At 36.3% G+C, this 16,250-nt stretch overlaps 1 protein-coding gene across 1 annotated transcript in view; it reads right to left on the reverse strand.

Moving 5' to 3' along the window:
- The window catches only part of LOC119420642 (seizure protein 6 homolog), a 199,489-nt gene that overhangs the window by 75,198 nt on the left and 108,041 nt on the right, over positions 1-16,250 (reverse strand). The window contains exons 2-3 of the mRNA XM_037688061.1: positions 5,646-6,380; positions 5,053-5,174 (exon numbers count right to left, since the gene is read on the reverse strand). Of these exons, the coding sequence (XP_037543989.1) occupies positions 5,053-5,174; positions 5,646-6,380 (857 nt within the window). The remainder of the gene's footprint in view (positions 1-5,052; positions 5,175-5,645; positions 6,381-16,250) is intronic.

Genomic DNA, 16,250 nt, shown 5'->3' on the forward strand with positions numbered 1-16,250 from the left:
ATTTCACAATAAATCTTTTAACCCTCTCAGTGGTTGTTGTTGTTGTTGTTTGCGATCCGGCCTCTGGTTCATGACAACTTTATTACATCCTTATGCTGGAGAAGGACTCTCCTTGGACGGTAAAGAGATGCGTACAATAAACATACAACTTATTATCGCCTTGTTGTCAATAGAGAAGGTAGCAGTAATTAAAAAAATAATAATAATAAATCTCCAGCTTGTAATTTTGTGTCTTCTATGTTTGTGTGACAATCTGTGATTGTTGTCTGTTTTAGTGACAGTTTTTGTGTTTTCTGTTTTGAGTTCATTTTTTTTTTCATTTAGCCTTTATTTATCCAGGTTAGTCTCATTGAGCCACGAGAACTCATTTTCAAGAGAGACCTGTAATTTATTGTGTGAATGTTTATGAAGCATTCACACTATTGTCATCCATTTTTCTTCTGTACGTTTTTCAGCATTTAGCTCGTTTCACAGTTTTTGTGCTATTTCAACAAATCATATAACAAAACGTTCAGCTCATTCAGGAGAAGGGTGCTCTGACTTTAGGTATTGGTGCAACTTTAGCTTTTTGAGAAATTTAGCCTTTTCTACCATTTGTTTCCTCATAGAAAACTAACTGAACTCATTTTACATCCTTCAAATCTTTACATCTGTTTACAACCTGTTACTGCTCCTTTCACATTTTGTTCTGCTTCTGCTTCTTTCAGCTTGCTTGTGCAAATATGAACTTTTTTCAGCTACTTTCAGCTGTTTTTTAAGTTGTTTTGTGATTTTTTTTAGATTATTTCTGCCAACTAAAACATTTTTGTGCTCCTAACTTGTTTCTGCGAATTTCAGCTTGTTATGATTCTTTCAGTTTATTTTGACAAGTTTGATTTTTCTGTTATTTCAGCTACCATTTAGCTGTTTTATGCTGCTTTTAGTGTTTTTGGCTAATTACACTTTTTTTGCAGTCATTTCTACTTTTTTCAGCCTAATTCAGCAAAAAAATGTGCTCTCTCCACTTCGTTCTTGTAATTTAAGCTTTTTTTTGTTGTTGCTTTTTTTTAGCTCTTTTCGGCAGTTTCTTTGAGTGTGCAAATGTCTGCTTTTTTCAAATAATTTTCACTTTTTGTGCATATTTTTGCTTCTTTCAGCCTAATTGGGGGAAATTGTGCCAATTCCTTTTGGTAATTTAAGCTTCTTTCTGCCTTTTCAGCTCCTTTTCAGCTACCCCCCCCCCCCCCCCAGCTAATTTCAGCTTTTAAAGCTAATTTACTTTACTTTTTTTTTTTTCCTGATTTCAGCTTATTTAAACAAAATCCAGCAAATATGTGTTCTTTCTGCTTTCTTCTGCTAGCTTAGGCTTGTTCTCCCTTTTCAGCTACTGTACATTTCAGCATGTTTTTAGCTAATTTCAGCTGTTTTTCAGCAAGTTCTTCAGCAATAAGCATTCACACTGCATTTTCACAGAAAGTGCAATTTTTCTATTTTTTTCTTGAATATTTTGTCCTGTGCTTCTACCACACCAAGTCACACCTGTTCCTGGTTTTATTAGTCACAGCTGCACCCACTCTTCCCATTAGCTCAAGTCCATATTTTGTATCTCACAACCCACCAGTTGAGCGTTATGCATCTCCTCATGCCAAGTCTGGTTCTCATGTACCTCTTGTAGCAAGTCTTGAGTTTTGTAAGTTTCACTGTTTCGTCAGCCTTTTGGTTTTGTTTTTATAGTAAAATCATGTAAATAATCACGACGTCTGATTCAGTGAAATGACTCGCGAGTTTTGAACCATTTGTTCAGGACTCACACATTCAGATATTAGAATTTCTCTGCTGTTCTACATTTTGTTAAATAATGCTGGAAGCCTGGGAAGCTGATGTTAATTTGTAAATTAGCTGAGAGCAGTGCAGAAAACTAAAGACCTAAATAAAAGCATACAATTAAAATCCAATAAATGTATTCAGTATAAGTACTTGTTCTTCATGTTGCTGTAGTTCGCCACATCGTAATGCAATGTTTGCATTTAGCTCGTAAATTAGCTCATTGGCTAAACAAAAACCCAAAGAAAAACATGATATATTGTAATCACCAAATCTTTGTATCTCTTTTGGTTATGCTGGAAAATTGAAGTGTGCTGCAAAGACAAACAAAAAATGAAATAAAAACCCACTTAATTTATTTTTATTAATATAGTGAAGTACTATTCAGAATAATAATATCATCCTAACTGAATTTAACTCAGTTACATTTTGTATTTTGTTAAACAGGGAGAATGTTTTCAGCTCATTTAATGACATCTCAAACAGCAGAGTTTCCCTGCAGTGGATACAAACTGGGAAAACTCCATACTGTCTCTGGTATTCTATAAGATTATTATCCAGTTTATGGCTTTAAGACCATGGTATACCTGAAAAAAATAACTGCTTTTAACCATTCTCTAATCTTCATTATCTTGATACAAAAAGAAAAAAAAAGTTGTGCAGCCTCTCAGAATGACAGCTGAAATGTAAAGACAACCTGAATGTGAGTTAAAAATGTTTTAATTCGTAAAAGATTTCTTAACATAAATGACCTTCATATCACTAAGTGATCATCTGTATCTGCTCAAATCTGTGAAGCTGGCTTGTTTTGAGAAAGAAAAGCCTTTCACCCTTCTGATCTGAAGGTATAACAAAACATAAATTAAATTCCCGTCTCCCTGTCTTCAGTGAGTGTGTGTTTTCCTGTAAAAGAGACCTTGGCTTGTCATTTGCATAGTTTGCTATCAAATAACTTCCCCCTTTGATTGCGGTGAGACAAGGACACAGTGGCCCCATCTATCTGCAAAGTCCTAGAATGAACTGCTTCCTCGTGGGTTTTCATCCAGCCTGGTTGCAGTTTTTAAAGTCACAAAAGAAATTTTCTACCACTGGAGAAGCTGCGAAAGCCGAGAGCTGATACATCAAATGAATGTGACTGTGAGTGTGCTTGCAGGTGAGTGTGTGCCTTTTCTTATAAGTGGTTCAAGATTTACTTAAGTTACCCAGAGGAAGTCTTCAGAGAAAAGCACATTCTCAAACATATACTCAGTCAAGACTTATCTTAGCCTTCCAGAGGCAGCAAGACAAAGCTCACACATTTTAAAGTCTCCAGTGGTAAATGAGGCGTTTGAGGAATTGCAAATGCAGAGGAACACGCTCGCACTGACAGTTAATTTTTATAACCTTTTGTGTAGAGACTTACCGAGCAAACATTCAACCTTAGACAGACCCCCACCCCCATTTCTTGTGCCCTCATCCTCCCACTCACCCCATTAATTCACTGTCTGTCTTTATCGAGGGACAAAGGACCAGAAAAATCCTGCTCCGGCTGGAAACCAAAGAATGTCAGAGTTGTTCAGTCATTAAATGAAACGTTCTGCTTCAACATAATGTCAGTTTAATAGTTGTCTAAAGAACCAAATAGGGTACCCCAAGCTAAACTAATCATTGCTTAGCAGTATTTTCTTTTAGTTTGTTTTTCTTTGGTGTGGCTCTTTTCATCTGTCTCATTGAGCTTAAGAACCTTTTTTTTTTTTTTGTAGATTTAACATCTTTCAGGTGCATTTTTATCTCTCAGCTCTGTCAGTAGCTTCAGCAGGTACTGGCAGCTTGTTTGGAGTTTAAAACATCCTGTTCCTGACCTGCTTTGCAACAAACTGGAGAACAAGTTAGCTCCTAACTGGTGAACATGGAGCTTTCAAATCATTTTCTTTGGACTGATGCATGCCAAAATAAAAGTATAGAAATATTACATTTGCAAAGCACCAGGATTGTTCTCCAATGATTGTGACCTTCAGAATATGTCTACATGTTGCTTTAGCTTTTCTCATAGTTAATAACTGATGGATGATGGATAAATGGATGTGGAGTTCCACAGGACTGTGTTTAGGGACCAAAGTTGTTTATTTTGTATGTGAATGATCTGGTTAATGTGTCAGGACTTTTGAAGCGTGTTTTATTTGCATATGATACACATTTTTTTTGTTCAGGTGAAGATATCGAACGTATGTTGCAAAATAAAGGCAGCATTCGTAAAAATACAAACTTGGTTCCAACTTAAGTTATCATGATTTAATTTGGAAAAAACAAACTACATGATATTTAGTAATATAAATAAAATTATCCAAGTCTCATTTAAAATTGACAATATTGAAATTCATAGTTAATGACATAAAATTTTTTGGGTGTTGTTATTGATGAGAAGCTGACATGGAAATCTCAAGTAAATTACTTAAGAATGAAAATAGCAAAATCAATTGCATTACCGTATAAAGTAAAAGAGTTTTTGAATGACAAAGCATGTATTGTTTAATGTAATGATTGTTCCATATTTAATCTACTGTATTGAAGTTTGGGAAAAGCATGCAAAACAATTACAAATCCTATTTTCATTTTACAAAAAAGAGCTACAAGAATTATTAGTAGGAAGTGGTATGGTCACCCAACAAATATATTATTTCATCAGTTGAAATTATAAAAAAATATATATGATTTGGTTGAATATAGTATTTTACAAGTCATGTTTAAAGCTCATAAAAAATTACCCCCAAATATTCAATTGTTTTTTTGTTTTTTTTAAGAGAGTCATTATAACCTTAAGGGAATGGAAATATTTGTAAAACCTCCATTTAGAACTAGTCTGAAGGAGCTGCGTTATAATTCAGGGAAAAGGATTATGAAATTGCCTCGATATCACCATAAAAATTTCTAAAACTATTTATATGTTTAAAAATATGATTAAGTTCAAGTTGTTAAGAAAGTATGATGTGAAGAATGCCTGATGTTTTTTTTGTTTTCGCTTTGGGGATTGTTCAAGCTTGATTTGTTTTTTGTAGTTATTATTATTTTTTTAATAAAGGGGTGTATATTTAAAAAAAAACTTCTTTCTGCACCCTTTTCAATCAATGTTTTTTTCTTTTTGATTTAACTTTTTTGTTTCATTTTTCACTAACATTTTTCATGTTTCACTTCAGATTTTTAACACATTGACAGGTTATTGAAAAGCATGATTTAAAATAACAATCATTGTTATGAATATATAATACAGACCTGAACCTCTATGCCATATCCCAGGTAGACGGTTATCAAGTAACTGCACTCCACACCAGAGTCAAGTGGCTGTAGGATTTCAATGCTACCTTCCGACTCGGTGAAATTCATTCCGCATGGCTCTGTGGGAGAGAGCAAAAATAAAAGTGATTTCCTTTTTCCCAGACCACTGATCTTTCTGACAGCCCACCTGTGTCTCCCTGCCCCCCAAAACCCCTCCAACTATCTCCGCAGAAATCCTCTTTGATACCGCTTATCTGGGCCCTCAGCCCTCTGTGACCAGTGGAAAGGACAGGCAGGACACATCAGTGGGAAAAAATCAGATTGTTTTTGACACATGAGCAACTCTGCTATTCCCAGCAGAGGGAGGGGAAGAGCTGTGTGCAGAATGCAAAATGAACAGACATGATGCTGATGACCTGATGCTTAATTTTTGAATCTACTGGGACGCATCTGTTAATGATACTCCCAGTTCTGACGTTCTTTGTGAAAAAAAAAGAAAGAAAATGACATGAGAAGTGGATACTATTTGTGGCACAAAGTCATTTGAATGTTCTGCTGCATGAAAATCAAAAGGAAAACAAACAGCTCACCTGATGTTTGCATGGTGGGGATGGTGGTAGTCGTGATGACAGTTGATGATTCTGTGCTGGTACCTTGTTCCTGAGACGATGAAGGAAACTTGGAGCGTAGATGATCAGAGCTGCTTTTGTTTTTTACAGCTACTTCCCTCACTTGTCCCTTTTCCATCACTGTTGAAGTAAAAGTAGCATCCATAGGTACGCCTCTGCCTTGCGAGGATAAGGAAGCCACTGGGTTGCCTCGACTATACGGCGTCACTTGAGTAGTCAGGGAGTATGTTGTTGGCTCAACTTTGTCTGACGCCTTGGTCTTCTCCTTGGCAGACTTCTTCTGGGGCAGAGAGATGGGTGATGCGGGTGTGGTGTGAGAATACATGGTTAGTGGGGAGGTGGCAGCCGCAGTGGCAGTCGTGGCAATGTCCGAGAAGGCTGGAGCATCCTCATGTGGCACAACTTGAGTCAAAGCATCTCCTGCATTTGGAGCAGACACAGACCCTGGCATGGTTGGATGCGCAGCTACGGAGCCATCCTTCCAAAAGAAACGTTGGTCGCCCTGGAAGTCCCGTGTAAGTAGGTGCTCGTGGAGGTGGAAGCCCTTTAAGATAGGTTGGTGGTTGGGCATGTTCATTGGTGAAACAGTGGTGACAGAATGAGCTTCATTTTCTGAGTCCTGTGTTGGTACATGTGTGAAAAGGTTTCTGTCTTGGTCTAATGTCTTTTTACTGATGCTGTGCATTTCCCTCGGACCTGAGGAAAAAAAAAATAAAAAGAAGAGGATATCTGTTAATCAAACTTGTTATATTCATCCATCCATTCATTTTGCTTTAACCAGCTTTACTTTTTGAGTTGCAGGGATATGGAGCATTTCTCTACTGATCATTGTGCGAGAGGCGGGGTACACCCTGAACAGGTCACATGGTCACATAGAGACAAACAACCATTTACACTCTCACTCACATAGGGGCAATTTAAAGTTACCAATGAACCTAAAATCCCTGGTTTAGGATGTTAGGAGTCAAACCAATGCAATACACTACCAGGGAGAACACTGCAGACTCCATAAAGAATGGCCAGTAGGTGAACCAGTGACCTTCTTGCTGTAAAACAACAGCTCTAACCACTTCACTGCCATACCTCCACTGTTATCTTAACATGAAATACAAAATGTTGCAAGCTTGTAGGCTGGAAAATTGTGGTTAATGAAGTGAAAGGCTGTCCTTATGTGTAATTATTCCACACAAATGTATTATTTGATGCCAGTAGAGATTTAATTTACCTTTAACTACATCATTTCCCACAATTTATATCATATTGTTCAATTAAAAAAACATTTTTTTTGGTTAATTTTTATAAGTTGTCTACTTAAATGCTCCAGTTCACATTGTTCAGTCTTTAATAACTGACTACATAAGAATAAATACACTTTAGACATCTTATTTGTGGAAGTTTTATTTTTTTAGTACTTGGCATGCTATTCTCTACATTTTAAATAATTTATCTTAAAGGGCACAATTTCAAGAGCTTTGTACCTGAATTATTCTGACAGCGGGACAAAGCAACTTACAGAAAGCCATTTTATTGAAACCAAATTGAACAGTCACAGCCTGCAGGCAGCAGAGTTGCAGAATGGAAAAACACTGTAGAACGGGTCTATTTATTTAATAGGTGGAAAGAAGGCACTCACTAATGCACTATATAGAAGAATTCAATAAGGTTAATATATTAAAATAAGTAAGTAAACAAAACTGGTTGACCTAAATAATTAGTTATTTAACTTTTGAGTGTAAAGTGGGAAAAAAAAGAACATGCATGCACTTGCAGTCAGAAGTTTGCATACACACATTATGGGGATGGGTGTCATATTCAATTTAATTTAATTAAGTTTATTTATATAGCTCCAATTCACAGCAAATACCATCTCAGATATTGTACAAAAACTTTAAATAATTCAGTTGGAGCTGCATTATTTTTGCAGGGTGTAAATATTTTACAACACGCTTCAATGATTTTTTTTTAAAACAATAATTGGGTGCAGCGGTTTGGATTTATTGTGAATTTTTCTTCAATCCGCACAGTAACACATTTTAAATGCAGGCTCAAATACAGGTATACACATTTGTTCACGTGAACTTATTTGTAGGTTGTGCTGAAAGTTTGAGAATGTTTTTAAATTTGCTAATGCTGCTGTAGATGCATTTCTTTTTCACTTTTGGTGCCTTGTTTTGTATTTTTGCTGCATGCTTTGTTATTTCTTGTTGGGGTTTTTTGGCAAGTCAAGATGGTTCTTCTCATCCTGAACATTTCATTACATTGTTGACCTTGTATTAATCTGCACATGACAAATAAACCTAAACCTACATCTTGTTAGTACGGTAATCATGATGTACTGCAGCTAGTATTTTTATTTTTTTTGTCAGGCCAAAAAGGATTTCTTTGCACATATTGGATTGATCAATACTCATCTGTCACCGTCAGATGAAAAGGAAATTAATTAGACTATTCAGGAACAACTCAGGAACTACCAAGGATCAAGCCTGAAAACTACTGGATCACTAGTGTCACTGTCCACAGTAAAGCCAGTTTTACATCATCATGGAGTAATGGTGCAGACACCTTCAGCTCAGTAGGGTTACCAAATACCCACTGGGAAAAATATGAAAAGATAAGGCAAACATTGGCTTTCGGCTGCAATATCAAAAAGTAGTGTATGTTTGGTAGAGTCTAGAAGACCCTTTTAAACACAAAATTACAAAATTACTGCACTAGCTGTCAAGCATGGTGGAGGTAGCATCATGCTGTGGTACTGATGTATTGCTCAAAGTGGGTAGAACAACAGAGGAGGAAGACTGCTTCTCAATTCTTCAACTAGATTGTAACTTGGACACAACTGGGTGGTCCAACAGGGCGATAATTCCAAATGCACAATAGAACTGTATTTTTTTTTTATTGCTTGGATAAAAGAGGCTAACGTTATGGGTCTTTTTGTCAATTTGTGGACTTTGTGTGAACTCTGCCATTTCTGCCAAAAGGAGTGGCCAAATATCCAGCCATAATTATGCCAGAAGCAGAAATGTATGCCTACAATGAGTGGGTGTAAAATGTTGACCATACTGTAATTTTATTGCACATTTAATTCATCACATCACATTTCGATAAGACTGGCGGATGTATTGCACGTCTTTCAGTCTTACAGACTAACACAACTATCCCTGCAGTCACTCTGCCTGTAGGAGTTCCAGTGTCTCTACAGTCTCTACAGCTCTTCTACACCAGATGACACCAACAGGCTCACACCTGCAAACCATTACCCTCATGAGCTGTAGGGGTATAAATGGCACTGGTGACTTCTCCTGGATGCTGGTGCATTATCTGCTTACTGGTAGTTGTGTTCCTGGACACATTTATGTTCCTGGAGTTTTGTGAAGACTAACACCTTGCTCCTGCATGTTACAGCCTCTACTCCTGTGCTCCTCCTGTGTCCTGGACCTTCTTGTCTTCATTGTGAACTTCCTAGTAGTGATGAGCAAATGAAGCTTTTATGAAGCATTGAACCAGTTGGGCCAATTGTTTCAAAAATAGGTTCATTTGTTGAAGCTTCAGTTACAGTGACCTCTTGTAGCATTTTATAATGCTGCTGTCAAATTAGGCGTTATGCTTTTGGTGTCACACTGAAGAACTTCAGTGACTAGTGTTAAAGAAACTACTTTACTGTGGTAAAAAAAAATGATTTTTTTAAAAAATTCTTCAACTTTCTATGTTGTCTGGTTTGAAAATTTATTTATGCGTACATGCTTTTGAATAAAGATTGATAAATGTGCATTGAAGAGAATTAATAAAAATGTTGAAATGGTATTGTGCTTGTGTAACTGTGGCAGAGTCCGAGTCTTTATTATTCTTAAAAATATCAATGCGATGACGTCTCCAGCATCTCCATGTTTGGCGCTGAAGTGTCTAATCATAGAGGAGGTATCATGATGCTTCAGTTCTGTTGAACACACCAAACACTGCACCTGCATACATACACTAATGTAAATAAAATAATAATAATTAGAACCCATACTGATATATGATTATTAAAATCACATACATCATTTTACTGTAATTATATTAAATACATGGGTTAAATGGGTTAGATAATATCTTCACTGCTGAACATTACTATAACTTTTTTGGCATTTAAATGCCAAAACGACCTTATCATGAGCAGAATGAAGTGTCCCCACATGTTAGAACGACCTCTTTTCCTGGCTGGCTCTATAAATACTCAATTTCAACTAACAGCAAAAACACATCTACACTCCAACGCATTGCAAACATTTTATAGCAGTTTCATAGTGTTGAGCTCTCAATTCAAAACTGTCTCAACCTGTTACCTGTCAGAATCAAGACGAGGCGGTGCAAGGGAATCAGCTGTTTGGACCGCGAACCAGTCAAGCGATTGTTCCTACAACGAAACAGTTTGTTTCTGATGTCACGTGTCACGTGACTTTTTCCGCACCAAAACAAGCTCTGAAGCAGTGCTCCGATGTAATTTTACCGCAGGGTTCGAAGCATGTTTTGAAGCTTTTGTTTCATACTACCATAACTGCTTCCTAGCGCTTTCTCCAGTTGCTCCTCACCTTCCACTACTTGCCTACCGATCCTTGCAAACTCTCTGGGACCTCCTCGAACAACTACTGGAACTATTGGACCCATACTCCTATAAAAAAAAAAAAAACATTTTCTCCCACAGTAAGCAAAATAATATGATCAGAACTACCCTCAAAGAATCCCATCACCACATTAACTGTTGTCCTTGCTCTCCAGGTTTCCAGTTCAACGGTTTACTTTATTCATGTTGTAAAGAAACACTGCTTAATTATTATTGTGTCTTGAAGTTGTATACCTTTCAGTCACGACTATCTGGGTATTTAGATAAAACCTCACACTGCCATTCAGGAAAAATGCTAAAAGACAAATATTTGGTCTACCTCAACATATGCTATTTAAAAATTAGCAGCAGTGGGACTTTAATGACTCAAAACAGATTATTAAATTAAACACTGGAATTAATTATAGTATAGTTTGTCAACTACCTCCATCTTTACAACACCTGTCTGGTTAGACAATTACTTTAAGGTAAAATACCACTCCCAGAAAGTCACTAATTACTTCCATTAATATGCATTGCAAATTTATCTGGAGTACCTAAGAAAGAAAAGCATTAAAATATATTTAAAGGCTCACCACTATATATGTACTTTTAAGCTTCAAAAAGGCTCTCTCCTGTCACACTCAATCATCCTATGATGTGTGTTTTCTACAGCCAGAGATAATTGTATCGTGTGTGGAAAAGGACAAGTAAATTCCCCATTATCAGCAGCAGTTTTCTCACTTTGGTTGTTTGGAGAAATCTAACAAATACATTGTTCTCAATGGTGCACGTCCTCAAACCCTCCAGACAGCAAATAGGAACTTACTGGAGTGGCTTTGATGCAGGGGGCATTGTGAAAGGAATAAATGTTCTCTAACTCCTGCTCCTTTGTGGTTTCTGATTTATCTATTAACCTAAACATAAACTTTAATTTTTCTTCAGCTTAAGTTGTGAAATTATCTGATTAAAACAGATATTGGTGTATTTCTGCATTCACCTTGACATACATACAAGTATTTCTTCCCACAACTATTTATAGTACAGTTTTTTCACGAGTCCATCTTTATCAAGCAAACGATAAGCAGCTAGTTTTCATATCCATTCACATAAAACATTTCTACTAATAAAAAGCAATTAGGATGTTAAATAAAATAAACAAAAAATGAATTCAATGAATAAAGATTAAAAAGATAAACGTTCAGAGGAGAGACGATTAGAGTTCAAATCAGGTTTCATGTGTGTTAATGTGTCAACATGAAACAATGCTGCCTGCTTTGACACCTTAATTAGCCTGCGTATGGGACGACTGTTGGCCTTAATGAGGCAGAAAAGCTGCCAGCACACTCTGACTGATTGAAAATAGGCATGTCTGCAAATGAGTGAGATATTCAAATGTGAATGTTTTGGTTTGAAAACTCAACACTGGTGAATGATGGAGCATCTGTTGAACACAGATTTTCTAAAGCAAAAACAAGATGAAACTTTAATGAAGAAATCATTGAATGTCCCCGCGACCTGTAAAGGATGAAGCGGGGACAGATGATGGATGGACGGACGGATGGATCATTGGATGTGTATCTACAACTGTTCAACTTTTGGAGGCAAGCTACCGTATTTTCTGTCGTACATGTCGCTCCGCCCTATAAGTCGCATCAGTCCATATTTGTCTAATAAAGTGGAAAAATCCATAAATATGTCGCTTTGTCATATACGTCACATCTATTATGCGTCCCTGCTAACAACCCGGAAATGTGGGCCAAACCCGGAAATGTGGGCTGGTGTTGTGTCAAAATTTGATTGGCTGCCAAATGGCAGGCGCGGTGGCATGCATGGTAGGAATTTGACAAGAATTTAACAAAACTAACACTTAAAAACAATTATTTGTTTGCTGGAAATTATAGTAAATGTGTGTCTCAGTCTAACATCTGCTTAATAAATGCACTTTAATGGTCAAATCAGCTGAATTTCAAAAATAGTTTCACTTCCTATGCTCCGGGAGCACGCAGAGGGAGGTAATCAGGAAGGAGGAACGCGGCTCGTTTCTTGGAAATTTCACAAGAAAAGCACCTAAACAATCGTTTGCTCAAAATTATAGTAAAGGTGTGTCTCAGTTGAACTTTTACTTAATAAATGCAATTTAATGGTCAAATTAGCTGCATTTCACCGGGGCAGTGCATCTGGTTTCACTTTCTCCAAACAGCGAGCAGAACGAAGGTTGGGGTAATATGGCAAGCCGATTGTGTCATTAATAGCTGGTGAAGATTCTCAGTCATCCAGGACATGATAAATTTGAAAAAGTTCAAGAAAAAAAAAACAATAAAGTATAATGGAAAGTATAATAATAAAGTCTAGTTGTTTTTGTCTTGAACTTTTTTGAATTTGTCATTATAGCCCCATTTACCTATTACACGATACAACAGCATGCCTCACCACGATTACTACTCTTCTGCCATTCTGGTTGAAAGTGGTATTGTTCTTTTTTTTTTCAGTCAGAATGAATGAAAACGGTCATATCTCAGCAAAAATTGGTTTATAAATAAGGAGGAAAAATCCATAAATATGTCGCTTAGGCCTATAAGTCGCAGGGCATGTAAATTATGCAACAACAAAAAGTGAGCCGAAAAATATGGTAATTCAAAATGGCTGCCATATTTGAACTTAAAAACCACTAAAATGGCTACAACTCAGTAGCTGTTACTGGTACACATATAATCTGAGCACAGATTCAGTGGGGAACCCTCAGAGCCTTCAATGCCTTCAAAGAAGGCCTGTGTATTTAACGCATTAAAAATCACTTTTACATTTTAATGTATTAAATTTAACAATGTTTTATATAAAGATACCTATTTTCAATGTAGCTTTTTCTATTGTTTTGCTAATTTATCTTCTTTAATGTACATTGCAAAAAACTTTTTAATTAATTTAAAAAATGCTATCTTTATTATTTTAAATTTATATCTCCACAGGCAGAATCATGTTTGTAGGCCTCATTTGTTAGATTTCCCATTTATGCTTCAATTTGATGGGATTTGATTTCCACAACACATAATCCAGGTGTTGCTCCATGCGCAATCTCCTCTTAAAGCTTGCATTAACTGAACTGTTGGAGTCAACCCTTTTTTACTCTGTTAGCAAAAAAATATTGTGACTCATTGCACAGACTTTAATCAAACTTTAAAATACTAATTATTAAATGTTCATCTACAACTGATTGACATTTGAAGTTTATCCAGGTCAAATTGATTGCCACAGCTGATCAACTTTACTCAACAGAAAAAAAAATATGATTGTATTTTTTGCTGTATTAGTCGCACCTTTTTGCATGAATTAGCAAGTCCTGCAACTTCTACACAAAAGCGACTAATACGTTTTTCCCCCCATATTTTAACCCAATTTTTGGCTGAGATTTGACAATCTTATTCATTCTGAAATGGAAAATATTGAACACTACCATTTTCAGCTGCTAGAGGGCCCTCGACAAATATGCCAAGCCAAATGTCGCATTAATAGGTAAAAGTGGCTATTAATGAGACACTTGGCTTGCCATACCAAGCCACATTTGTCTCTCTCTGGAACTCCTGGAACAAATGTCAAATCAGTTGAATTTTGCCACATCGCCCAGGTGAAATGCAGCTGATTTGACCATTAAAGTGCATTTAGTAAGGAAAAGTTAAACAGAGACACACCTTTACTATAATGTCGAGCAAACAAATAATTGTTTTTAGGTGGTTATCTTGTTAAATTTTGACTAAATGCACAGTGAGTCGTCTCTCTGCATGCTCCAGCAGCTGTGAATTGGCTTTTGAAATGTAGCTGTTTTGACCATTAAAGTGCATTTATTAAGGAAAAGTTAAACTGAGACACACCTTTGCTATAATTCGAGCAAACAAATAATTGTTTTAAGTGTTAATCTTGCTAAATTCTTGTTAAAGTCCTCCAGTGCGCTCCCGCGTCCGCCATTTGGCAGCCAATCGATTTTTGGCAAAACACCGGCCCATGTTTCCATGTTGTCAGCAGTGACTCATAACAAATGTGACTCGTCAGCAGTGAAACTTAATAGATGTGACTAATAAGGCAAAGCGACTTATTTATGTTTGTTTTTTTCCACTTTATTAGACATATTTGGACTGTTGCGACATAGGGCGGTGCGATGTGTATGGTGGAAAGTACAGTATATCTCTCAGTTTTATAGATATTGAACTCAAATTTGATGTGGTTGTAGCTGAGTATCATTCAAAACATATATTATGTGCATGACACTTACGATGTTGCTATAGATTGTGCATAACATCATTTTCAAGGTTTTTTATATTTAATTTCTCAATATAAGATTATCTTGGCTTAGGACACTGGCATAAATATTGTCAGGCAACAAGCAAATCCTTGCTTTTTATTTCTTAAACGTGCGTACAGACATACTGTCTATAATGCTCTACATGCTGCTATATAATTATGTACCCTAATCTTCATGCTAAATATAAAAAAACATATTTTATTGTAGGTAGCTGACTTTGAGTCAATACATTTAAAGTCCTATAGAATATGTTTAGCTGACAAATTAAACATTTTTTTTAATATTTGCATAGCCAGGTGCCAAGCATTCACCCCGCAAAGTGAACTTTGTCATTATTGCTTCTAGACAGTTCTCAAAACCGGAAACATACATTAAAGTTATAAATAAATAATTGTGTCTAAATAAATGTTAAAAATTAACTGTAGCACCCGGAGGCTCAGTTTTCCTCATAAAACTTTGAAAGTAATTGGATGCCCCCTGCAACATTTTGCTGACGTCAAGTCATTTTAGCACGATCCAGCCAAGCTAATAAAAGTTTGATCAGGCCATTCAAGAGGCACAGTAAACAATTTAGTTTCAAAGCCTGTCCTGGGCTGACAGAATTGACACATGATTTTACTTTTTTTTTTTTTTTTTACTGACAACAACAACACCCAATTCATCTTTTTACTGGCAGCACAAGCAATTCAAAGAGCTTCTGATGTTTTAGGATGGAGTATAAAAAGTGTAGCCTTATTCTGTCACAACAAGAGCAGCCTAACAGCACTATAAAGACAAACTAAGCATATTTGACATGTCTTCTACCAGACTGAATAAAGAGTAAAGAGAGGTCTTCATAAATGATTGAAGCATGTACGATTGCCCCTCCTTCTTGCCCCTTTTATGAAAGCAAAGATGAATCTCAAGCATACACTGCTGCGTGGTAAAGAGGGTATATTTATCCAAGATTAGTGTTATTCCTGCAGCAGACTCCAAACTAAACCAATCATCGTGTGTTTCTTTTATTTTCTTTTTTTTTTTACTTGGTCTCTCTTTTTTGTTGTCTCTATGTGCGGTGTAGATTTCGACCGTCCAGTTTCTGTCCTTCAGTCAGAATATCGAGTGAACGTGGGGAGTGAGAATGGAGGAGGTCGGGGCTGAACTGGAGTTTCTCAAACACAGATCAATACAGGATCAATGTGTGCAGGTTGGAGACCTCACTGTGGTGATTACAGGGAGAAGTGCTGCTACCATATTGTTCTGATCCCTGAAGCTTAATTGGCTGTTTATATTTGAGGTTTAAAGGACAGGAGAGTAAAGTACGCATTTTATGCTATATGTTATTTGCAAAACACGGATGTGCAGCTTTCTGTGTAAATGATTCCTAATAAATCTTCATTTTCACGTTTGTTTTTTAATAACATGCAATGGAATTTGGATAATTTGACTGTAAAAATAAATAATAAATGCAAATAATTTGAACATTTTAAAGAACTTTAAGGGTTCCAATGCAGGGTGCAAAATTACATCATACATACATTTTTATAAAATCAACAATACTTTGGGACCTTTTTTGTAATACTCAAAGCCAGTGGTTCTCAAACTGGGGTCCCTGGACGCCTGGGGGTCCGCAAACATGTGCTTGGGGGTCTGCAATTTTTTATTTTATATATATATATATATATATATATATATATATATATATATATAT

Source organism: Nematolebias whitei, chromosome 14 (genome assembly GCF_014905685.2).
Source record: "Nematolebias whitei isolate Nwh7 chromosome 14, NemWhi1, whole genome shotgun sequence".
NCBI lineage: Eukaryota > Metazoa > Chordata > Actinopteri > Cyprinodontiformes > Rivulidae > Nematolebias > Nematolebias whitei.